The sequence below is a fragment of the Neofelis nebulosa genome, chromosome 1, assembly GCF_028018385.1.
Source record: "Neofelis nebulosa isolate mNeoNeb1 chromosome 1, mNeoNeb1.pri, whole genome shotgun sequence".
NCBI lineage: Eukaryota > Metazoa > Chordata > Mammalia > Carnivora > Felidae > Neofelis > Neofelis nebulosa.
Window position 1 is genome coordinate 173,789,942 of NC_080782.1, and position 24,982 is coordinate 173,814,923.

The following is a 24,982-nucleotide window of genomic DNA, read 5'->3' on the forward strand; positions in this document are numbered from 1 at the left end:
TTTGGAAAACAGTATGCTTATTCCTTAAATGATTGAATATAGAGTTACCATATGACCAGCAGTTCCACTCTGAGGTGTGTGCAAGAAAACAAATGAGAATATACATCCACACAAAATCTTGTACGCTAATTTTCATCACAGCAAAAAATTCATAATTACAAAAATATGGAAAGAACCCCAGTGTCCACCAAGTGATGAGTGGGTAAACAGAATGTGGCTTACCCATACCACGGAATACCTTCAGCACGTGCTACAACATGGATGAATCTTGAGGACATTATGTCGCATGGCAGAAGCCAGGCACAGAGGACCACAGCTGGTATGATTCCACTTCTATATGAACTGTGCAAAGTAGGCAGGTCCATAGAAACAGAATGCAGAGTAGTGATGACCTAGGACGAGGGTAGGAGGGTGACTGTGAGTGGGGTACAGTGTTTCTTTTCAAGGACGATGAAAATGTTCTAAAATTTATTGTGGTGATGACTGCCCAACTTTGTGAATATACTAGAAACTATTGCGTTACACACTTTAACTATGTGGATTGTATGGTATGTGAACTCTATCTCAATAAAACTATTACAAAGAAAAAAATAATAACATGACCACAGAGGCTACAATCTATGCATCCTGTTGAGGAATTCACAAACTATGTTAATTCCCATTAGAACTCAGTCAACTCAGAGATGCTGGGTCCTCACTCCTGCCTTCTGCTCTCACACTACCCCAAGATTCTAGAGAATCCCATCAATCCAGGTAGCATCTAACCCAGGGGCCTGGGACCACCTCCACCCTTACCTGCAAATACCATGGACCTGCTCATGTTATAGCTGTTGCTGAAGATCATCTTGTAAGGTTTTTATTAAAATGAAAAATTCTTATTTAGAGAACACATCTTTTTTTTTTTTAAGTTTATTTATTTTGAGAAAGAGAGAGAGCACGAGCAGGGGAGGGAAAGAGAGAAGGGGAGAGAGAGAATCCCAAGCAGGCTCCACACTGTCAGTGCAGAGCCCGATGCGGGGCTCGAACTCACGAACTGTGAGATCATGACCTGAGCTGAAATCAAGAGTCAGACACTTAATGGACTGAGCCACCCCAGCACTCCAGAGAATACATCTATAATCATATATATATATGTATATATGTGTGTGTGTGTATAAAATATTATTATATTACATATATATAATATGTATTATATACATATACATATATACACACATTTTAAAAATATATATAGTTTTTAGTGTGGTAAGAGATTGATCCACATCATTGTAAAAATGAGTCTGTCAGTCACACAGCAAATGTCTGTTGAGCATTTACTAAGCACCAGACACCGTGCTTATGGCGGGAGACACGGACGAAAAGAAGTCAGCATTTGTGATGATTTTAGATCATAAATAATTACCTTCCAACAGTGACAGTAATCTCTCTTCCCCACAATAACCCTAATGCCACAATCAGCCTCTACTGTGGAAGAACCTTTGTGAGGAAATAAACCTAGTTTTAGAGGAGAGATCTCTCTTTCTGAGAGGAAAATAAAACCCAGCAAGAGAAGGCAATGTGCTCAAGGTCACGCAGGTGATGCCATTGAACCAGCAACTCTCTTGAATCAGCTGTGAGGCCCTTGAAACCATGGGAGTGTACCGCTCCCTGACCCACGGAAGATGCTCACAGAACATTCTATGTTGTTGTCTAGGCCTTTCTAATTAGCGCAATGAACAACACGAGTCCACCTCCCACCTCCGCACTGGGATGTTGTCGAAAGCTTGTGTTTACCATGTTGTTCTCCGCCCACTCTCCAGGCTATGCCCTCACAGCTCAGGCACCCACACCCTGAATGGTGAGTCCGTCATTCCCTTGCTTTTAGCAAGAATTTGACCAGATATAAATACGAACAGCTAAAGCTGTTTTGGAAAGTTCTAAAGAGAGACATTTTAAATAAGAGGAAATCATCGTTTTTTTTTTTAATGTTTATTTTTTTTTGAGAAAGAGAGAGAGAGAGACAGAGTCAAGTGGGGGGGGGGGGGGGAGGCAGAGAGAGAGGGAGACACAGAATTTGAAACAGGCTCCAGACTCTGAACTGTCAGCACAGAGCCTGATGCAGGGCTCAAACCCGCAAACCGTGCGATCATGACCTGAGCCGAAGTCAGACACTTAACCGGCTGAGCCCCCCAGGTGCCCCGAGGAAATCATTTTCTTATATTTGTACATATTCCCCACACTGCCCAACAGGTGCATCACAGCACAACAGTGCTCAGAGCCAGGTGTACCACACTCCTGTCCAGCAGAAATGGCGTGGGCTGGGGACTCCAGACAAGCATCTCTGAATGCATTTGAACCAGTTGCTGGTTCTCTTTTCCAGGCACCTGTCAAACAAATGGCCTTTTGTAGATCTTTATATTTCAAATTCCTCCTTCCCCCGTCCCTTGCCATTTCTCAGAATCTCTCTTCTCAGAGAGATGGCATGGGACCCACTTTTGTTGTTTATTCCTAAATTCTTTCCCTTACCCATGAGTATTCCACCTTGGTTCTAGGTGCTTTACAGGAAAACTACTCAATTTTCCTCTGAGATGAAATTAAAAGGTCTTTATGGCCAAGCAATCTGAGGGACAGAGCTGGAGAAAATGACACTGTTCCTCCATAAAGTTCACAAGCTGCCTTTTCAAGGCAGTGTTTTTACTAGAATAGAGTACTACAAAACTTTGTGCAGTTTAAGGGCTTTGATGAGTAGAAAATAAGAAAGAATCTAAGTCTGGATGACTCCCCCTGCCGCCATTTTGTGCTGATCTCATTGTTACCACTAACATCCACTTCTCCCAGAAGTTTTCATAAGGCCAGTCCCCCGAGGCCAAGCCATGGTTCTGTTTCTCAAGGACCAGTTTGCCAATTCTACACACTCAACATCTAGACTTGGCGCCCTTTGAGGAGTTATCATGGGTTCAATGGTGCCTCCTTTCTTCCCCCAAAGATATACCCCCTTGGAAACTTATTATTGTGGCCCTATTTGGAAAAAAAAAGAGTTTTGCAAACGGAATAAAGAATCTTGAGATCATCTTGCTTTAGGGTGGGCCCTGAATCCAGTGACAAGTGTCCTAATAAGAAAAGAAAAGAGAAGACACAGGGGAGCAGGCCATGTAAAGCCACTGGCAGAGACTGGAGCGATGCCTCCATAAGCCAAGGAACACCTGGAGCCCCTGGAAGCTGGGAGAGGCAAGGAAGGGTCCTCCCCCGAGAGTCTCCCCAGGGAGTGCACTGTCAACACCTTGATTTCGGACTCCCCGCCTCCAGAACTGTGAGAGAACACATCTGTTATTTATCAGCTGTGTGGTCATGTGTTATGGCAGCCTCGGAAAACCGGCACATGGAGGGCTGAGAGGAAGGGAGAGTTACAGAGGGGCTGGTGCAGTGTCACTGTCCCCTGAGACAGAGAGGAAGTGAGGGAAGCTCCCAGGGCTGTTATTCCCTTAAATACACAAATGCCAAGGAGGCTCAGGTGAGAAATACCTGGCCTCCACCTCTATCTCAGAAATTCGAGTGGATCCTAGGGATTTGCTGATCCGTCTCAGGACTAGTAGAGCTCATCTCTTGTACCCCCTTAGTTTTTTGTCCTTTATTCATGCTTCTCCATCTCGTACCTTGCCCCTTTGCGCCAGGCTGAGAAGATAAAGAACTCACACTGTGAGCACAGGGCTGTTGCAGGTGCCTGTGGCTACCACAGTAGTTTGTACTTAGAGGTGATAAATAAACAACGGCTGAATGAAGGATTCAGTAGACACGTGGTAGAAAACGCATTTGCCTCACAACTACTAAGAAGTCAGCCGCACCCCACCCACAGGGTTCCTGATTCCGTAGGTCTGGGATGGGGCCAGAGAATTTGCATTTGTCACAAGTGCTGCTGACGCTGCTGGTCTGGGGACCCCACTTTGAGAACCACCAGCCTGCTGAAAGAGTGGCTTTCCGGTGGCTCAGGATTCCAAGCTTCGGGAGCTCAAGGGAAATACCACCCCACAGAGAAAACTCTGGTCCAAATACACGATCGATCGCAATCTTCAGCTTTCCACCCGGGGCTTATCTGATGGCAGGATCACAGCTATGAACATGCTCCTGCAGATCCCGAGTCCTGTCCCTCAGTCCCTGCTGCATTTCCCCACTTGATGCTGTCCCTCTACCTGCAGCCCGGGGCTTCCAGTTAACATCAGCCGCTGCCCCATGAGTCTCAACTGAGCCACCACCTGGGGAGGTTTCTCCTTCTCGAGCCTTGGGGAAGAAAGCCCGAGAAGGGCGGGTCCAGCTGCCTCTGGGGAAGAGCTGCCCCAGGGTGGGGGGTTTCTCCCTCTACACCACGGTCTTCCAGCCAGTGGGTGGGGGGAGGGGCATTGCTGAGACTCAAAAGACAATAGAGACCGATGAATGGATGAAGGAAATGGGGTGCAAACGCGCAGCAGAGTATCATTCAGCCTTAACAGGGAAGGAAATTCTGACATAGGAGCCGACGTGGAGGGATCTTGAAGACATTTTTAACAAGTGAAAGAAGCCAGACACAGAGGACAAACAGTGTATGATTCCACCTACATGCGGTACTTAGAGCCCCAAAATTCCACAAGTCCGAAAGTAGAATGGTGGCCGCCGGGGAGGGAGAACAGAGAGGACGTGTGCAGTGGGCACAGAGTTTCAGGCTGGCACGGGGACAGAGTCCTGGAAACGGGGGGTGGTGATGGCTGTGTGAAGGTGTGAGCGTGCCAGTCAGCGCACACTTCCCAGGTAACGTGTACGTTTTTATGTTATGTGTGTTTCACCACAATTTTAAAAAAGTAGAAACTCCCTTCATTTGCCACCTTCATGTTCTCAGTACTGGCAAAGCACAACCCCGCTCCCCCTCAAGTCAGACAGCGAAACCGAAAAAGGACCTGGAGATAATGGCTGTATCACTTGTGCTCTTGTGAGTACAGAAGAATAACGTGGGGCCTTCCAGAACTGCTTTGGCCGGTTCACCTTGCAGGCAGAGCCACGCACGCACGCAGGCACGCGCACACGTACAACTGACCAACGCTGCATCCGGCTTTGCTTCCCCGCACACAGGTGGCGTTCTCCCAGCTCAGTGGTCTCCAAAGCGGGGGGCCCCGGAGCATCACCTCAGAAGTTGCTGGAAATGCACATTCACGGGCCCCACCCAGACCTACTGAGCCAGCCAATCCGGGGTGAGGCCAGGGAGCCTGCATTTTAACGAGGCCGCCCAGGAGCTCAGGTGGCCGCTCACGTTGGGGCCCAGGTCTGGCCCAGGTCTCCCGCCGCCGCTCCTGTCCTGCCGAGGGCCCCGGGGCGGGACGGCGGAGCCCGGGCGCGGCCCGGACAGGTAGCCTCCCGCCGGGGCTCAAGGGGCGCTACCCTCTGCTCCCTGCGGTTCCACCGCCTCCAAGGGTGGAGCCCGGCCGCCCCGCCTGCACACCTCCAGCGGCACAGGTGGCTGGGCAGGGCCTGGAAACAAAGTCATAAGAGCAGCACCTTGAAAAAAAAAGTCCTCTCTCCTGGACTCCCCGCTCGCTAGTCGCAGGGAGCCCTCGGAGCCGCCACCATGGGTAGGTCCCGGGGCCGGGCCGGCGTCGTCGGGGCGCAGAGGGGAGCCCGGGGCGCTGTGGGGGGCGGGGGCGGGCCGGGGTCGTCGGGGCGCAGAGGGGAGCCCGGGGCGCTGGGGAGCTGCGCGCGGGGCCGAGAGGGCTGGCGCCGCGGACGGGCGGGAAGCGGCTGCGGGGTCAGTGGAAGCGGGTCCCGCGGGCTCCGGGGAAGTGGCCGAAGCCAGATCTGGGTCTCCGCGCGAGGACGGAGAGCCCCGAGGCGCCCAGGCTCAGAGGCTGCGAGAATGAATGCAGTGAGCTCGCCCTGCCCACCGTGTTCCCAGCCGGTGGGCTGAAACGACTGGGGCGTGCCGGTGTCGGCGGGGCCCCAAAGCTCCGTCTCTCCGGTGGGCGCTTAGTGGCCGCCTTGGCATGTCCCTTGCCGCTGGCCGGCCAGGTGACCCCGGAGCTCCAGTGGGGGCTGGAGACGGCCCTTTGTGGCCCTTATCGTCCTGCCGCTGCCCTCAAGCTTCAGGAGAAGGCACTCAGGGAGAACAGCTGGTCCTCCACAGGCATGGAGTGTAGGCAGAGCATCTCGGGAACAACTCGATCCTGCCTGCTTCCCGATAGACCACTCTGGAATGAATGCAGAAGCAGAGAGCAGAGCTGAAAGAGACCAGAGGTCATCCCAGCCCTCTCCTCCCTGAAAGAAGGGGAACCAAGTCAAGTGACTCCCCCAAAGTCATGCCATGGACCAGCCCGTGAGGGCACAAGCCGACCACATGGTTAAGAGAACCAGGTCTGGCTTTGGCTCTCCTGCCGTCCTATTCCTGTCGACCGCTTCCTGCCTGGATGATTTTGCATCAGTAAATTAAACTCTTTGGGCTTCAGTGTCCTCTGCCCTTAGGAGTCCTGGGACTGCCCTCAGTGGTTGTGTGTGGGGGGGGGGGGGGAGGGGGGGGTTCGAGCACATGCCCGGTGTGCAGCCCTCATCGAATTACCTCGCTGCACCGCACCGTGGGGTGGGCCTGAAGCAGCACTGAGTGGTTCATTCTTGGGGCTTCTAGCTGTAAACACCTGTGCCTTTTCCAGAAAGATGCTACAGCCTCCCTCCGAGGTGGGGGCCGTCCACAGTGCATGCCTCACAGGCAGACAAACTCCTGGGCTGCAGTTCTGGACCCCTCCTCACACATCATTCGCCTATCACTCTGCATGACTTCTCTGGGAGGTGCTCTGAGGGTGGATTGATTCGGTTTTCAGATACCAAATACCTTGGTAGCATCTGTGTTGTGAGGACTTTCCTGGAATAGTTCCAATCCCGCTAGCTGCCAGCAGCCTGATCGTTGGTGAGCAAACACAGGTCGCTTCTGAAGTGTAGTCCCGAATGAACTGATTCCTTCCAGTTTGCAAATTGGTCCTTGAGTGGTGGCTTTGGTTTTTGGTTGTTTTTTGCGTTTTGCTTTTTGTTTTTGTTTTGTTTTGTTTTGCGGCTAAGGTCAGCATAGCACATGAGTAGCATTATATCCAGACACCAGTTTTGTGTTTATCCAAGCCCTAAAGTTGCAATATCTGAGTTTAGTTAGTAAGTAGAACAAACGATTTTTGAAGTTTTTTTTTTTTTTAATGTTTATGTATTTATTTTTGAGACAGAGAGGGAGAACACGAGCAGGGGAGGAGCAGAGAGAGAGGGAGACCGAGAATCCCAAGCAGGCTCCGCACCGTCAGCGCAGAACTGAACAGGGTTTCTTGCAAACTGTGAGATCATGACCTGAGCTTGAATCAAGAGTCGGACGCTTAACTGACTGAGCCACCCAGGTGCCCCTGAAGGGTTTTTTAACCAAGGGGAGCAGTAACTTCTCTTGAGAACAGATCTTTGGCCTCAGATGGTGCCAAAGTTGCTTTAGAGCCCCACATGACTGAATGGGCACTACGTGGGATGCTTGGTGAATGCAGCAGGGGGGTAAGGAAGCAAGACAGAGGGTCTTCGAGACACGTTTGCTTCGAGCTGATTCTGTCCCGTGTGTGACTGGAACTAATGTTCACACCAGCTTCTGCTGGCCCGTGGAATGGGAGTAAATGTTGGGGTGGAGTAGGAAAGCAAGGGTTGTGATCGGCATCAAATGTACCAATTACTAGACTCAGTAACACAGCAAGGGGGAATCCACAAGGATAAACTGGATAAAAAGTTGCTTTGGGCGTGACAGTGCATAGCTAAACCTGGCTGTGGTATCCAGTTAGAATCATGAGCTGCAAACCCTTTGCTCTAAAGAGGGCTTTTCCTGTAAAGGGCCAGATAATAAATATTTTCGGCTTTGGGAAGTAGCAGTGTCTCTGTGGCAACACTCAACTCCGCCCTTGTAATCCAAAATACGTAAACAAATGCACAGAGCTGTGTTCCAATAAAACTTTACGGGCACAGAAATTTGAATTTTATGTAATCATCATGTGTCACAAAATAGTGGGGGTTTTTTGTGTGTGTGTTTTTAAAGAGTGTGAGCAGGGGAGAGAGAGAGAGAATCTCAAGCAGACTCCACTGCAGAATAACAAGCAGAAGACTGACACAGGGCTCGATCCCACAACCCTGGGATCATGACCTGAGCAGAAATCAAGAGTCAGACACTCAACTGACTGAGCCACCCAGGCGCCCCACAAAATAGTTTTTAAACATTGTTTTTCCATCATCTAAACATAGAAAGCATTCTTAACTTGCAAGCTACAGAAAAGCAGGTGGTGGGGCCAGATTTGGCCCATGAGCCATTGTTCTCCTACCCTTGCCTTTTTAAAAACATTTTTTAAAGTAATTTTTTAAATGTTTGTTTATCTTTGAGAGATAGAGCATGAGTGGGGGAGGGGCAGAGAGAGAGGCAGACACAGAATCCGAAGCAGGGTCCAGGCTCTGAGCTATCAGAACAGAGCCCAGTGCGGGGCTTGAACTCACCGCGAGATCATGACCTGAGCTGAAGTCGGACACTTAACCAGCTGAGCCACCCAGGCGCCCCTCACCTACCCTTGCTTTAAAGTCTGGGTGTGCTTGTCAGAGTTAGGGGTGGAGAGGAAGCCCCCCTCTCAAGAGCTATCTTGTGGAGTTAGGTTCCAAATGGCAGGGAACCTCTCAGCTGAGGCTTTCGTGTGGCTAGGGATGGTTTTGCTGAAGATTTCAAATATTCCCTCCTTCCCCCCTCATCCCATTCCCATTCTTACCCAGAGCTGAGCAAGTCTGCGCTAAAGTTGCTGCTCTTACAAATTACTTCCCGTACTTTGGTCCTGGAGAACCATAGGTCCTGCTGTCATTTGCCATGTATCTGACTTTGGAAATGAAGCATGGAGAGGCTCCAGGTTCTATGAAGCAAGCTCCCGCCTCCCTCCGCCAGGACCTCCAGACTGTTTTGAGGAATTCGCTCATTTAATGAAGGATAGTTGATTATATTCCTGAATCCCCTACTCGGTCTCCTGCTGGCCTTGTGGGATTCTGATGAGTTTTTCTAGTCAGCTTCCTGCCTGAGCATAAAATGACGGACTGGTTTTGAAGGTGCCACAAACCCGGCCACTTAAAAGTTCTTACACATTCTTGTTTCTTTCTAGAAGTTCTTGGGTAAACCAAAGAACAGCGCTGAAGTCCCAGGGAAGCTGGAAACCCTTTTCTAGGCTGGAAGTGTCCAGCTAGAGTTGCTACCAAAGGGGGCCTTGGGCATCTTACCCTTGGGAGAATTGTCTTCCCCTCAGACAGCAGGAAGAGAGAACTTTTTTTTTTAACATTTATTTATTTTTGAGAGAGAGAGAGAGAGAGAGAGAGAGAGCATGAATGGAGAAGGGGCAGAGAGAGACAGGAACAGAGGATCCAAAGCAGGCTCTGCACTCACAGCAGCGAGCCCGATGCAGGGCTTGAACTCCCGAACTGTGAACTTACCAACAGTGAGGTCGTGACCTGAGCCGAAGTCAGATGCTCAACCAACTGAGCTACCCAGGCACCCCAGAGATTTTGGCACTGGATTCTTTCAGGCTGACATTGCTGTAGGGCAGTGGTATTAGTCTGTAGTGTACATCAGGATCATCCGAGTGAGGGTTTATCCCAACAGGTTGCTGGGCCCCACCCCTCGAGTCTCTCTGCTTTAGTGGGTCTGGGGCAGCACTCAAGGATTAGCAGTTACCAAATTCCCAGGTGCTGCTGCTGCTGGTCCCAAGACCCTGATTAGAAAACCACTGCTCTAAATGACTAAATGACAGGCTTTGTTCCATGACCCTCACCCACATCCAAATATTGCTACTGTGCCCCCCAGATGAGATCGTGGCAGCAGGATGTAGTGTAATCTGGTCCCTGGCTTGCCCGTGATGATCAATTTTGCAGTAAATTAGTAGCTAGAATTTGAAAATTCGCTTGCATGGGTTAAGAACAGGGTAGAAACAAGCAGGAGTGAAGAATCCATATGGTCCAGCTATGGCTTGTGGGAGGTGGGCCTAAATCACTTATTTATGCAGGTATTTATTTACCACCCGTCATGAAGAAACCCATATCCTCAGAGGCCAGGAACATTGGCTTATAAACAACATTTTTCCACACCAAGGGATACCTGAGGAAAATAAAGTATCAAGAGACAAAGCCATAGCTAACGGTGTCTTGTCAAAGTTGGAGGATTTTCCATCTTTTTTTTTTTTTTTTTTCAACGTTTTTTATTTATTTCTGGGACAGAGAGAGACAGAGCATGAACAGGGGAGGGGCAGAGAGAGAGGGAGACACAGAGTCGGAAACAGGCTCCAGGCTCCGAGCCATCAGCCCAGAGCCTGACGCGGGGCTCGAACTCACGGACCGCGAGATCGTGACCTGGCTGAAGTCGGACGCTTAACCGACTGCGCCACCCAGGCGCCCCGGATTTTCCATCTTAATACTAAATTTTTGCCTCATCCTTCATGCCTCTACAAAATGTCCTGAGTGGAATTATTCCAGGTTTGATTTATTTGGATTTTTTAAATTAATAATTGTCCTGCTGCTCTTTGAATTACTAAAGAACAGGGAGCACATGGAGGGCCCACTAGTTGGCTAGCTCACTAGTGAGAGGGACAGCTGTCCATTCTCCAGGGTCGAGCTGCTCACGACAGAAGCCATGATGGGACCGCAGGGACGGACCATCCAGCTGACCGTGCTCCTACCTCCCTGGGCACAGCTGCCCCGGACACAAAGGCATCTTGACCCTGTCCCTGGCAGGAGAGAAAGTGGGTAGGTGTCTCAGGTGAGCTATGATAAGGAAATAAAAACAAGGGTGGACTCTGAGGAACATTCCACATTCCTGCATGATGATAGTGAAAGAACAGAAGTAGTATTATCAGGAGATGAATGAGAACCACTGACTCATAATCCTAGGGTTGCAACATACAGAACCCAGGAACCTCTGTTTTGTAACTTGGTCTCTCGGTTTCAGAGGCCGGGAATGCATCACTGAAGAAGCAGGACAGCAGGGTCATCTCATGGGGATGATGGGAACAGGGCCATGTCAGCTGGCCAGGCTGTGCCTCTGCTCACCGCCGGGCATCAGCACGGGTGCTGTTAGCATCTGCTGGCGGTGCAGAGTTACAGGGCGGTCTCGGCAGCCGGAAGGTTGTACAGCCAAAGGGAAGGGATAGCGTCTTCCACAGACTTTCCGCAGAAGGAGGAAGGCCTGGTTCCTCTGAGACTCGACATCAGCCAGGGCTTTCCCATTGGGCTCCTGAAAGGAGCCTGTCGTCGGAGAGAGGATTTGGAGCCAGCCAGCTGTGGTGTGGGGATGTGTGAAACTGAGCACACACCCAAAGGCAAATTTGGTTCAAGAATCAGACTAGAGGCCGGAAAATTCACAGAATGTACTCACACAAGAAGACCCGTTAAAAGCTCACAGACTAAGCATTTGCAGATCGTACGATCTGCTTCAAGAGGCAAGAATTTTATTGTAAGCTCCATCGGGACGTATCAGAAGGTACAGTTGAGATGTTCTTGGAGAAACAGACCTTTTTCCTAGTGGATCAAAACATATCCCCTCGGGGGCGCCTGGGTGGCGCAGTCGGTTAAGCGTCCGACTTCAGCCAGGTCACGATCTCGCGGTCCGTGAGTTCGAGCCCCGCGTCAGGCTCTGGGCTGATGGCTCAGAGCCTGGAGCCTGTTTCCGATTCTGTGTCTCCCTCTCTCTCTCTGCCCCTCCCCCGTTCATGCTATGTCTCTCTCTGTCCCAAAAATAAAAAAAAATAAAAAAATAAAAAAAACATATCCCCTCACACCGTGTATTAGTTTCCTGTAGCTGTAACAAAAGTATCACAAACTGGGTCGCTTAAAACAGCAGAAATGTGTTCTCTCACAGTTCTGGAGGCTGTTAAGTCCAAACTCAAGGTGTCTGCAGGACCATGCTCCCCCTGAAGTTTCTAGAAGAGAATCTGTCTGATACCTTTCTCTTAGCTTTTGATGCTGCTGGCGATTCTTAGCATTCCTTGGCTTTATAGATGCATCACTCCAATCCATTCCCAGCATCACATGGTCATTTCCTTCTTTGTGCCTTCACATCACCTCCTGTCTGCGCGTATCTGTCTGTCTGCACAGAGCTGTCTTCTTAGAAGAACACCAGTCCTGTGGGGTTAAGGACCCCCCCTTCTCCAACATGACCTCATCCTAACTCATTATATCTGCAAAGACCCCATTTTCTTTTCGTGTCTTATTTTTTTAAGTTTATTTATTTTGAGAGAGAGAGAGAGAGGGTGTGTGTGAGCAGGGGAGGGACAGAGAGAGAGGGAGACAGAGAATCCCAAGCAGGCTCCCCACTCAGCGCAAAGCCCGACACGGGGCTTGAACCCGTGAACCGTGAGCCAAAATCGAGAGGCGGGGGCTTAACCACCTGAGCCACCCAGGTGTCCCAAGACCCCATGTGCAGATAAAGTCACATTCTGCGATTCTAGGAAGGACGCAAGTTTTGGGGGGCACTATTCAACCCAGTGCACATGGTAGTAGAAAATGTTCTCTCTGAAAGATGTATATCACTTATACGTGACATTAGGTAGGAAAACTCCTTGATGTGTAAAGATGACTCCACTGCGGCCAGAATCCTCAGCTTAGGTACCACACGTGATGCCTAGTATCTTTCCCCAGCAAGATGGATGGATTTTCTGGGTATACCTCTAGTCAGTTCCAAACAGCGATCTACGTGATAACAGAATTGGTATGTAGAAAACACTCCCCATGTAGAATATTAGGTGAATCAGAAATGCTCACAGTGATGTCATAGACATTTATCTTAAAGTAATTCTAAAAATTATGCTCATACTCCATTGATACTGTACCTAGGTGCTGTACTACGGATCTGTGGGTAAAGTTTTCAAGCGCTGTTGTTGGACCTCTGAACCGTGATTCACTTTCCTTCTGCGATAGCTGTTCCTATGCATGTTCACCCTAAAATTATAAGACTGGAAAAAAGTCACCTAACACTTCCTTTTTATGTATATATGTTTTTATGTGTGTATGTATGTATGTATGTATGTACGTATGTATTTACTTATTTATTTTTGAGGGAGACAGAAACAGTGCACGTGGGGGAGGGCCAGAGAGAGAGAAGGAGAGAGAGAGAGAATCCCAAGCAGGCTCCACACTGCCTGTGCAGAGCCCCACGCCCGGCATGAATCCATGAAACCATGAGCTCATGACCTGAGCTGAAACCAAGATTCTGACACTTAACTGGCTGAGCCACCCAGGCGCCCTTGTCTCCTAACACTCCTGTGGAGACTCCTACCGTCTAAATATCAATCGGGGGGAATTGTGCTTTCTGTAGACTGTTTCACAGCCTAACTTCACACTTACCATGATCATAAGCATTTTTTCTAGTCACGATTTACCATCTAAGAGCAAAAGATCTTTGTGTCTAAAATTTAAGATTTCCAAAAAAAATTAATTAAAGATAAATAACATTTCACATCTCTAACTCAATTGGCTCCAAAAGAAACCCCCAACAGACCAGGGGATTAGTTCCTTTTGATTTGGTGACACTCGTCTGCCTTTGGCGTTGTTTTTGCCTGTGACATGATAACAGTATTTCAGAGAGGGTGCTATGGACTCGTTTCTGTCGCCTGTTCTGCATGTGCAGTTTGCTCTTGGACCCCGCCGTGCTCTCTCCCTTCTTGTCTCCTCGTAGAGCCTGCTCCGGGGGTAGGTCTGTCTTAGCCCTAGCCTATGAACAGATGCATTTACTGACTCTCAGCAGGAGAGCATTTAACTTTTTTAAATGTTTATTTTTGAGAGAGAGAGAGAGAGAGAGGGATCTCATGCAGGAGAGCAGGGGAGGGACACAAACAGAAAGAGAATCTCATGCAGGCTTCACACTGTCAGCATGGAGCCCCACGCGGGGCTTGAACCCAAGAACTGTGAGATCATGACCTGAACCGAAGTCGGACGCTCAACCAACTGAGCCACCCAGGCACCCCAGCAGTAGAGCATGTAAAGCAAGCCTCACTCTAAGTTCAGAATGAAGGCTGTTCTTCCAGAATAATAGAACATCCAGGTGTAGATGAAGGAAATACCTAGGAGAGCAAGGGCCACCTTCCTGACACCCAGGAAATTCTCTCACCTGAGATGACTGATCCTGTCTATGCCGCCAGAGGCAGAACTTAGGCCTAGCCCTGGCCCTTTCTGTTTTGCATAATAGCTTACTACATATTAACTCTGTGGCACCCTCTGGCCTGCCTGCACTTCCCATGCAATTGAGAAGTAAATAGTCTCTGGCATGTCCAAAGGCGGGCGGATCCTGGGCCTGTAGAGATCATTTCTCTCTGAAGGAAAATAGGAATGGCAGTCAGTGATTCACGTCTATGGTTACAGACATGAGACGCTAAAAGTCACAGGTTATTTATAAAACCATCAGAGGTGGCCACAGTGGGCCTCTTAATGCCCATGATTTTGTATTTTTAATGTTTGTTTATTTGAGAGAAAGAGAGTGCAAATGGGAGGCGGGCAGAGAGAGAGAGGGAGACAGAGGATCTGAAGCAGGCTCTGTGCTGACAGCAGAGAGCCTGACGTGGTGCTTGAACTCACAAACCATCAGCTCATGACCTGAGCTGAAGTCAAGACCCAGACGCTCAGCCAACTGAGCCACCCAAGTGTCCCTGAATGCACGTGATTTTAGACAATCGTGTGTAGAAATCTTTGTAAAAGATAGGATATCTGTAGCCTACAGCAATAGGTTGTACACCACAAATGCTCTCTGACTGTTACGGGTTGAATTGTGTCCCACTCCCTGCCCCCCAACTCAAATTCATATATATGCTGTAGTCCTGACCCCAGGTACCTCAGAATGTGACCTTGTTTGGAGATAGGGCCCTCACAGATGTAATTAGTTCCATTGAGGTCATTTTGGAGTAAGGGAGCCCGCAATCCAGTACGACCGGTGACCTTGTATGAATGGGACGTCTGGACACGGCCACCACAGAGAGAAGACCGTGTGGAGATGGCAGCAAGGATCTAGGTAATGCTATCATGAGCCGAAGAACGTCTACGATGGCCAGTGACCCCCAGAAGCTGGGGAGAGGCCGGAACAGATTCCCTCTTATAGTCTCAAAAGGAGCCAACCAGGGGGCGCCTGGGTGGCTCAGTCGGTTGAGCGTCCCACTTCGGCTCAGGTCGTGATCTCACGGTCCGTGAGTTTGAGCCCCGCGTCGGGCTCCCTTTCTCTCTGCCCCTTCCCTGCTCATGCTCTGATCTCAAAAATAAAGAAACATTATAAAAATTAAAAAACAAAAAAGGAGCCACCGAGGTCAACACCCTGATCTCAGCCTCCCAGCTCCCAACTCAGAGATGATAAATTTCTCTTGTTTTAAGGATCAGTTTGTAGGATGTTGTTATGGCAACTGCCCCAAACTAATGCGCAGACCGCGAGCTGCCTCCCTCACTCCTGACCAGGGGATCCCCAGGCTGAGGGAGAAGGTGGCGAAGCCATGTGTCAGACACACAGTACAAGGTGAGGGCAAGGCCTGGCTGCCGGACGGTTAAAGATACGAGGCTGTGTGTTACTCACTTGGCGAAGGCAGACCAGCCACAGGTGCCATTCCCATGGTCCCTGCCCCACACAAAGGGGTGACGTGGTTGTGAGGTACCCCATTGCTAAGGAGCTACACTGCAGCTAAGAGATTTTATGCTCTGTGTCTGTCTTCTCACCAGCTGGGCGCATGCCTTCGGCCCCTGTGGCTGTGTTCCCAGTGCTCCCAGACCGAGCCGGTCCCTGCCCCATGCCAGAGCCACTTAATAAAACCTATACTGTCCCATTAGCCCTGGTTTCCCTGTATTTCTAAAGTAGCTTTACGTGCTTAGGCTGATTGGTGTTCTGGGACCTCAAAGGACTGATAACTCATTTGCTTTGAGCAGGGGTAACTTGATCAAACTGGCATTTTGAAAGCCAGTCACACCACTGTATTCTGTTTAGGTAGCTATTTGCTGACATGTCAAAGGCAAAACAGATTCCCTCCCAGTGGGGAAGAAAGTATTTGTGGAAAGGGGCTATTTCTTTAAGAGCAGTGGAAGGATGGGCAGGGCACCGGCTGGAGATGTGCAAGCTGCCCGCTGCATGAAGGCCCCAGCAAGGGAGCCCCCGGGGGCTGGAATGCAGCCAGGCTCCGTGGCCAAGCTGTACATGCGCCCAGGGACCAAGCTGCTGTCCGCTCGTCGAGCCGTGCCTCCCCGGGCAGCATCCGGCCTGAATGATCACAATTCTCTGATGCGCACAGATGTGCCTTAGGCACCAGCAGGGGCCCCGAGGGTGGAAAATGTGGCGAAACCCCCAAGTAAGAAAAATAGTCATCAAGTTGGGCAAGAGACAGCTCCAGAAGAGCCACTCCAGAAACTGGGGCCTGGATTACAGGTGCAAAACTTGTTCTACAGCTCACCTAACATCGACCGCCCCACTTAAGAAAGTGGAGTAGCCCACTTAAGAAAACCAGGTGCTGATTTCAGCTCAGGTCAAGATCCCGTGATGCATGAGTTCTGGCCCTGCATTGGGCTCCACGCTGGCAGCACAGAGCCTGCTTGGGATTCTCTCTCTCTGCCCCTTCCCTGCTCTCTCTCTCTCTCTCTCAAAATAAATAAATAAACTTAAGAAAAGAAAACAAGAGGTGCTTCTCACTTCTTAAGTTGATCAGTTTTTGAAAAAAAAAAAAATCAAACCAATTGTGCCCCAAGGCGCTCAGGCCCCTTCCCCTCCTCCCATGTCCCCTGCCCCCTCGCCTCAGGCCAACCGCTGTTTTGCTGGGTGCGTATTCTGTGTGGCTCTTTTTGAAGTGGCATACCCTTTATTTCCTCACCAAAAATGGGGGAAGGGGGATCATATGACATGTGAGGCTCTGTAACATTTTCAGAAGTCAGAACAACTCGCTCTGTGAGCACAGTCATAAAAAGACTAAAGAAATGTACTAGGGGCAGAGAATACCTTGGAGGCCAAGGGGAGAGATGAGACGCTAAGTGCCCTACTGGCTCGGGGAGTTCTGAAGGAGCCTGGTGTGGGAATCAGAAGTCGTGGCCTGACGGTGGGGGGGAGGGGGGAGAGTCAGATCCTGGGGGGATCTTGGAACGCTGTGCTGAGCAGCGGGTCTGACCTTGCAGGGAGCAGGGAGCCAGCCAGGTTGGGGAGCCGTCCTGATTTGCTCCATGTGGGGAAGCTCAGGTCCGGTTGGGTGGATGGGAGACGGGAGGTGAGACAGGGCATCCGCTTGTCACCGTCATCCCGGTGAACAATGAGCGCATCCAGAATCGCATCAGAGGAGCTGATCGCCTGGCCCGGAGCCGCCACGTGGGATGCACACCCTCTCGCCAGACCCCTTTCTTGCCTGCTCCTCAGCACCACTGCAGTGGCCAGGGGCTCCCAGGAGGGCTCGAGAGCCTGAAGACAGCTGGGCCTTACCCTGGGAGCTGCCGATTCGGTAGGTCTGGGATGGACCTGAGAGTGTGCATTTTTAAAAACATGTTTTTACACATTTATTCATTTTCGAGAGACAGACAATGAGTGGGGGAGGGGCAGAGAGAGAGAGGGAGACACAGAATCCAAAGCAGGCTCCAGGCTCTGAGCTGTCAGCACAGAGCCTGACGTGGGGCTCAAACTCACGGACGGCGAGATCATGACCTGAGCTGAAGTCGGACACTTAACCGACTTGAGCCACCCAGGAGCCCCTTTGATGAGTTCCCAGGTGCCGCTGCTTCTGGGACAGAGACCACACATTGAGAACCATTGCAATAGAGGATGAAACACGATCCTTAAAGCTCTGCAGCCACATGCATGCAGGACACTATAGTGCTGCCCGTTTAAAAAGCAGCTTAATTGAAAATCAGTGCTTGCCGCTGTGGCTGTGTCTAAGAAGACTGACTTTCACCTGTCCACAACTTTTTCATTCCTATGGCCTAATTTCCCAGGCCGATGTCATAGGGACCCTCTTCTTTTGGTCAGCGTGAGCAACCCTGGATGGAACCGCCTCTTCCTTTGAGGGCCCCTCTCAGCCCTGCCAGGGGCCCCCATCGCAAATTCTTGCCCGTATTTCAATCTTAAGTCATTCCGTTCCAAACATTTATCTGCACTACTCAGCTGTCATCATGGGCTGCAGTGAGTAGCAAGTTCTGTAGCAATTCCTGTAGATCTGATCTTATCAACCAACTTGCAAAGAGGTGTTAGCATCTCTAGGTGAAGGAATGGCGGTCCAAAGGTTAAGTGCTTTGAATCTTTAAAGCCACATGATCAGGAAGGATGTCCCCAAGCAGAGGCTTAATCTCCTGCCCCCAAGGCCTGCCTTTCCACCTAAAAGAACCCAATGTTCAACTTAACTCGTCTTCCTCCTGGTTTATGAAACCATTTTCAGACCACCTGATTCCTTGTAGCAGCTCTGGAAGGCAGCACCCTCACTTTACAGACGGCTAACGGAGAGTAACCCGCAGAAGGCACCAGAGCCAAGGCAGATCCTACCAGATCCCATTTAAGAGGCATGGAATAGGACTCCTAAGCCCCAAGTAGAAAATGTAGCTTAGGGGAAAAAATTATTTAAAAAAGAACACTTTGGGGCGCCTGGGTGGCTCAGTCGGTTAAGCATCTGACTCTTGATCTCAGCTCAGGTCATGATCTCACGATTTGTGAGTTCGAGCCCCACGTTGGGCTCTGTGCTGACAGCTCAGAGCCTGGAGCCTGCTTCAGATTCTGTGTCTCCCTCTCTCTCTCTGCCCCTCCCCTGCTTGCACTCTCTCTCTGTCTCTCTCAAAAATGAATAAACTTAGTTAAAAAAAAAAAAAAGAAAAGAAATGCTAACTGCAGTACACAACCAGCAAATAGCTCTGAATTCAGTAACAGAGGAGGTTAGCAACCTCTGCCCCTCAGTAATAGAAGTGGCTTTTTGGAATGCACACTTTTCGGAAAATAACAAACTTCCTGGGTGATGACTGGGTACTAAATCTCAGATTTTTACCTGAGTGAGCTTGGGAATTTCATTTTCCACAATGTAGTTCTGAGTGTGATGGTTGTTAGAACAGGATCTAAGCTCTCGTTTCTGGAACCCTGTCTATGTTCCAAGTAAGCAAAATCTTTACCATTGTTAGCTGGTATACAATAAGCACTAAACAGTATTTTGCAACAGAAATTATAGGTGCTACCTCAGCCAGATGAAATCTTTTCTTGCAAACCCAAGTCCTGAGAAACATGCGGCAGGAACTACTGCAGTGAAGCTCCAGGCCATCCCATTGGGTCTGGGTTTTCATACCTCCCTCCTGCTTTTCAGTAAAGGCCTGGTGCAAGGACCAGCCTGAGCCCTGTGCAGCTGGCACTCAGCTCGCTTTGCTGGGTCTTTGGGAGACAGTAGTAAGAGCACTTTATCTGAAGGATAAGTAGGCAGAGCATCGTTTGGTCCTGCTGTTTCTTCTAGAAGGCAGGGCACCACTGCAGTGAAACAGGGCTTCGAATACTGCAAACAGGCCTGTTTGTGTGTTCTCCAAAAGCATGTGTTCCTGAGTGGGTTTTGTATTTCACTGGAGAGTGGCTGTCCCCAGTCTGGTGATGAAAGCTGGTGTGTGGGCTACATCAGGCAGGGTCCCATCTGGACACAGAAGGCATACTTGGAATAGAAGCGATTATTCAAACACAACACACCGTTTAGAACAGGACAGAGCCAGGGGCGCCTGGGTGGCTCAGTTGGTTAAGTGTCCGACCTCGGCTCAGGTCATGATCTCACGGTCTGTGAGTTCAAGCCCCGAGTCGGGCTCTGTGCTGACAGCTCAGAGCCTGGAGTCTGCTTTGGATTCTGTGTCTCCCTCTCTGTCTGCCTCTACCCCACACATGCTCTCTCTCTCTCAAAAATAAATAAACATTAAAAAAAAAAAAAAAGAAAAGGTGGGTCAGGGCGCCTGGGTGGCTCAGTTGGTTGAGCCTCGGACTCTTGATTTTGGCTTAGGTCATGATCTCTGGTTCATGAGTTTGAGCCCTGCATCAGGCTCTGCACTGACAGTGTGGAGCTAGCTTGGGATTCTCTCTCCCCTCTGCCCCTTCCCCCCCTCCCTCTTTCTCTCCCTGAAAATAAGTAAATAAACTTATTTTAAAAAATTTTTAAGGTTTATTCATTTTTCAGAGACAGAGAGAGAGTGTGAGTAAGAGAGGCGCAGAGAGAGAGGGAGACACAGAATCAGAAGCAGTTTCCAGGCTCTGAGCTGTCAGCACAGGGCCCGACACGGGGCTCGAACTCACAGACCATGAGATCATGACCTGAGCTGAAGTCAGACGCTTAACTGACTGAGCCACCCAGGCGTCCCTAAATAAACTTGTTTTTTAAATAAAAAAAAAAAAACCAGGGGGAGGCAGGGAGGCATAAATGACAGTGCAGGTACCCGGAGTAATGACTTCAGTTGTCTCCCCCATGGGAAGTGGTATAAAACTGACCAGAACCTGGGAGGAGAGTTGTGTGGGAGGGCCTCCTTCGGAGGAGTCTCCACTGTCCCCTGAGGATGGAGCAGTCTGAGGTGACATATGGGGAAGGAGGCAGGGAGAGGAACACCCTGACCCTCTGGTCTCCTGCCTAGGCTTCCCATTGGCCAAGCCACGTGGGGGGTCGGGAACCCGGGAGAGACTGATGAAGCGCGCGTAGGGCAGCGTCTCTGGCAGAAGGAGGTTAGAGCCTGGACGGGCAGGTGGAACTAATGAGGGGCAGGGCTGGGATCCAAACACTGGACTTGGTGATGGCTACGACCGCGGCTTGTGAGCACTTGTTCGATCAACAAACATTTGATTCCCACCCTGTGGGAGGCAGCAGCATCTTCCCTGAATGATGCGTCAGACCTGGGCGGGGGCCCCGACAGGTGGGCTGTCGGAGGGAGGCTGGCTCACCCTCGGTCACAGCTGGAAAGCAACAGGTGCAAGGTTCAATCACACGTCTGCCCCCCCCCCCATGCCCACGTTCTGCCCCTCAAAGCAGCCCCTTCCCACCAGCAAGTCTAACTGGGGAGAAAATCAGGCTATTTGTGGAACAATGTCCTTCCAGAACTTTACAGATGGCAGGAGTTGGGACCGGAGCCCTGTGAGGCCAGCACAGGTCATTTCCCGCGTTAGGACAAGGATTGAAATAGCACCCCTGATCCTAAGTGGGCGACAGTGAGACCGTCTGGCGCGTGGTTGGGGAAGTGCCAACGACCACGGCACAGCGTGACCAGAATCAGGAAGCGAGGCCCCCGCCCATGAAGGAGGGGGGTCTCAACCACCGCATGGGTCTGGGCCAAGAGTGGAGTTCCTCAGGCAGGGCTGCGGTTTTGTTTATTGTGGGCTGGGGCTCGGGGCTTGCACAGAATGAAAATCCAAGGCGGCAGGGCCAGCGTCTGTGATGGGACAGCAGGCACGGAGTGTCTCTGCGGAGCTCGGGGCCAGCGAGGTGATCAGAACTACTCATGCAGATCAGTCTGGCAACTGGACATCACAGCCTGCGGGTGGTTCTCACGGGGATGTCCCTGAACCGGCGGGGACATCAGCTTGGGACTTGGGAGAAATGCAGGCTCAGGGGGCCGCCCCAGAGTCAGCAGCTGTGGGCATGGGGCTCGGCGACCTGTTCTCCCGAGGAGGTCGATTCTGAGGCACACTGAAGTTTGAGGACCATTTGTGGGGTCACAGATTCAGAATAGAGGTGTGGGGGGGGTGCTCGCGGGCCCCTGAAAACAAAGGACTCTAAGATGCGGTCAGTGGAAGCCAGGGAGGGGGAGGGATGATTCCCCATGGAGAGAGGCCCTGCATGTGACAGACACAGATAAGAACGGGCCGTGCGTAGGTGCAGGGAGCGGTGCCACACGGCATGAAGACTCGAACCCGGGTATGGGTCAGCTCTCCTCAAAATTCAGGGGAGGCCAGGGCAGGGCATGAAGGGTTCGCCTAAGATCTAGAAAGTCGAGTCAACGGCCCTTGGTTTGCACTGGCTTACTTGGATTCTCACCTTTTTTTCTTCCTGCTCTTCTAATTCCTTCTTCTGACAATAAGGCCCCGCAATGTGGTAGGTCCTGGGAAAGATGCTGGGGATGGGGAGGTGGACACCCCTGGAGGGGAGGCAGAAATACAAACTGGTATTGCACTCTGGGAGAATCGGGAGGCAGAGGGGGCTAGTGCGGGTCGTGTCGTGGCAAGAGTTACAACAGGTGTAGGAAGGGGCAGGGGCCGTTCCTGGAGTGACTGTCTCGTGCGTTACCGTCTTTGAGTGGGCGCCCAACGTGCTCAGCAAACGGGTAGCTGGGTGTCATGCGAGCCCTGCCCCGTGCATGCGGAAGGGGCTGGAAGAGAGGCCGGAACAGGTAATGGGAATGGTGGCTGAGTCCTCACTGTGTTAGACACCCTGAAGCATTTCATATTCCCACTATTTAATCCTCACCCAACCCCACTGACCTCCTGAGATAGTAAAGGACAAGCGGAAATGTTTGGTCTTCACCCTGTGGGCGATGGGCAGCCTTTGAAGTGTTTTCAGGAGGAAATGGTCTTGGCGCTATTCTCGAAGCCTCTGACTCTCAATTCTGACCACAATGAAGCTGCCTGAGGAGCTAATTAAAAGAAAATCTGATGCCAGGTCCCGCTCCCAGAGAAGGCTGGAGCTGTCTGGACAGCACATCTGACCTCCCCGAAAAGTCAGAGGGTCTGAGTTGAGACTCTGCAGGAAGTGTTTTCATTACTTGACTTTAATAGTGGCATTTTGTTTTTCTTTCAGGAATGTCCAGATCACAGGTGAGTGTTTTTTTCCTTCTCTACAGAGCTTTGTTTTGTCTGATATGCTCCTAAATGTTCACAGCTGTCCTTCCTTCGCTTAAAAATGCCCGTCACAGGGGCACCTGGTTGGCTCAGTCGGATAAGCGCCTGACTTCGGCTCAGGTCGTGATCCCACGGTTCGTGGGTTCAAGCCCTGCGTCGAGCTCTGTGCTGAGAGCTCAGAGCCTGGAGCCTGCTTTGGATTCTGTGTGTGTCTCTCTCTCTCTGCCCCTCTCCTGCTCATGCTGTGTCTCTCTCTGTCTCTCAAAAATGAATAAACATTTAAAAAAAAATTTTTTTTAATTCCTATTATATACTTGTGTCATTGGTGCGGGGACAATCCTGAGTTTTTTCTTTAGGACATGGTGTGTCTCGTTTTTCTCAAAATAACAATAAAACCAGATGCTTTATTTCACTGTTGTCTGTGTGTGGAGTGCAAGGGGTGAAACGTTTTTTAAATTCTTGATTCCACCTCTGGACAGTCACTGACAAGTTGCTAAATGTGCATCAGCTACTTTCCATGCTGTTAGTGCTCACTCGTGAACACGGGCCAGTGGGGGGCGTGTTTCAATCCCACACCGTTTGTTTTCATCAGGGCTGCTTCGGTTACCCCCTGAGCATCTTCTTCATCGTGGTCAATGAGTTCTGTGAAAGATTTTCCTACTATGGAATGAGAGGTAACCATCCTCACCCACCCTCCCCGGAGTGAAGAGCCTGACTTACCACAGCTCCTGACTTTGTCTCCCCTCTCGCCCCGTCCCCTGCCCTCTGCAAAAAGCGCTCCTGATTCTGTACTTCAGACGGTTCATCGGATGGGACGATAATCTGTCCACGGCCATCTACCACACGTTTGTGGCTCTGTGCTACCTGACGCCCATCCTTGGCGCGCTGATCGCGGACTCCTGGCTGGGAAAGTTCAAGTGAGTATTTGCAGCTTCCTTGTTAAGAAACAAGCCAAGAAGTAATTGCAGCTTTGTGGTTTGGGATGACGGACGGTGGGAACAAGGAATCAAGGCCCATAAAACTCTTAGGAGAGCGTGTCAGGCGCTGTTTCTGCTCAGATCGTATCCCGGGTCTAGCACCGTGCCTGGCGTTTGGCAGTGTGAATGCAGGCAGCACTGGTAGGTTCTTTCCTTCCTCCAAACAGTGGTGACATCTCTGTCTCCTGTTGAAATAGTAGCAGGGATACTGTCTATCATTAATCACGTGTGAGTCGCAGAGTTAAGGTCTAGAGAACGAAGAAGCTCCCTAATGTATGTGCCGGCTGCCGAAAGGCTCACACTGCTCTCTGGGCGGGGAGGATGTGGGGCATTCATCCAATTCTACAGGATCAGCTCCACGAGTGCCCCCAATAGAGGGTTACTGAGAAGTCCCCAGAACTTAATGAGCAAGGAAGTGGAGGTTCTTCTGGGCCAAATTCACTGATTCTCTCTCTCTCTCTGCTCCCCCCCCCCCCCAGCTCGCACACTCTCTCTCCCTTTCTCTCAAAATAAATAAACTTAAAAAAATTGTTTTTAACTTGAAATTTGTAGTACCTGCTATAAATCTAACAAAACCACAAAATCAGAGTTGGTAAATCCTAGGAGTGATTTTCTTTTTTTCAATTCAGGAGGTAAAATACTTAGATAACTTGGAAAACACAAATGAACTCACTGTACATTCAATACAATATAAAAATGACTGGGGCGCCTGGGTGGCTCAGTCGGTTAAGCATCCGACTTCGGCTCAGGTCATGATCTCGCAGTTTGTGAGTTCGAGCCCTGCGTAGGGGGCTCAGAACCTGGAGCCTGCTTCAGATCCTGTGTCTCCCTCTGTCTCTGCCCCAACCCACTCACACTCTGTCTCTGTCTCTCTTAAAATTAAACATTAAAAATTTTTTTGGTAAATAATTAATGGCCCACTCCTGGCCAAATATTGTTACCAGCCACAAGATAAGTATCTCTTCCTTTTGAAGATAGACGGACTCAGCAGTTAGGTAAAAGGAAACACTGAGTTTTTCAAGTAATTCAGAGATGAAACCGATCTTCCGCCCCTTCCCCTGGCTCCAGCCGATGTGACTTACACGTGCAGGCTGGGCAACAAATTCTCCAGCAGGCTGCCTTTCTAGGAGTTAGCAGTTCTTGTTTTTGTTTTTTGTTCTGTTGTTTGAAGAGTTCCCAGTGGTACTCAAGTTTGAAAAACAAGTACACAATGGCTGGCGTCTTGCCTTTT

At 50.2% G+C, this 24,982-nt stretch overlaps 1 protein-coding gene across 1 annotated transcript in view; it reads left to right on the top strand.

Annotated features, from left to right (window-relative positions):
* Window positions 1-5,352: 5,352 nt before the first annotated feature.
* SLC15A1 (solute carrier family 15 member 1) overlaps window positions 5,353-24,982 on the top strand; it is a 57,034-nt gene continuing 37,404 nt past the window's right edge. Inside the window, exons 1-4 of the mRNA XM_058744287.1 lie at window positions 5,353-5,573; window positions 22,734-22,750; window positions 23,367-23,448; window positions 23,550-23,691. Of these exons, the coding sequence (XP_058600270.1) occupies window positions 5,570-5,573; window positions 22,734-22,750; window positions 23,367-23,448; window positions 23,550-23,691 (245 nt within the window). The 5' untranslated portion in view covers window positions 5,353-5,569. The remainder of the gene's footprint in view (window positions 5,574-22,733; window positions 22,751-23,366; window positions 23,449-23,549; window positions 23,692-24,982) is intronic.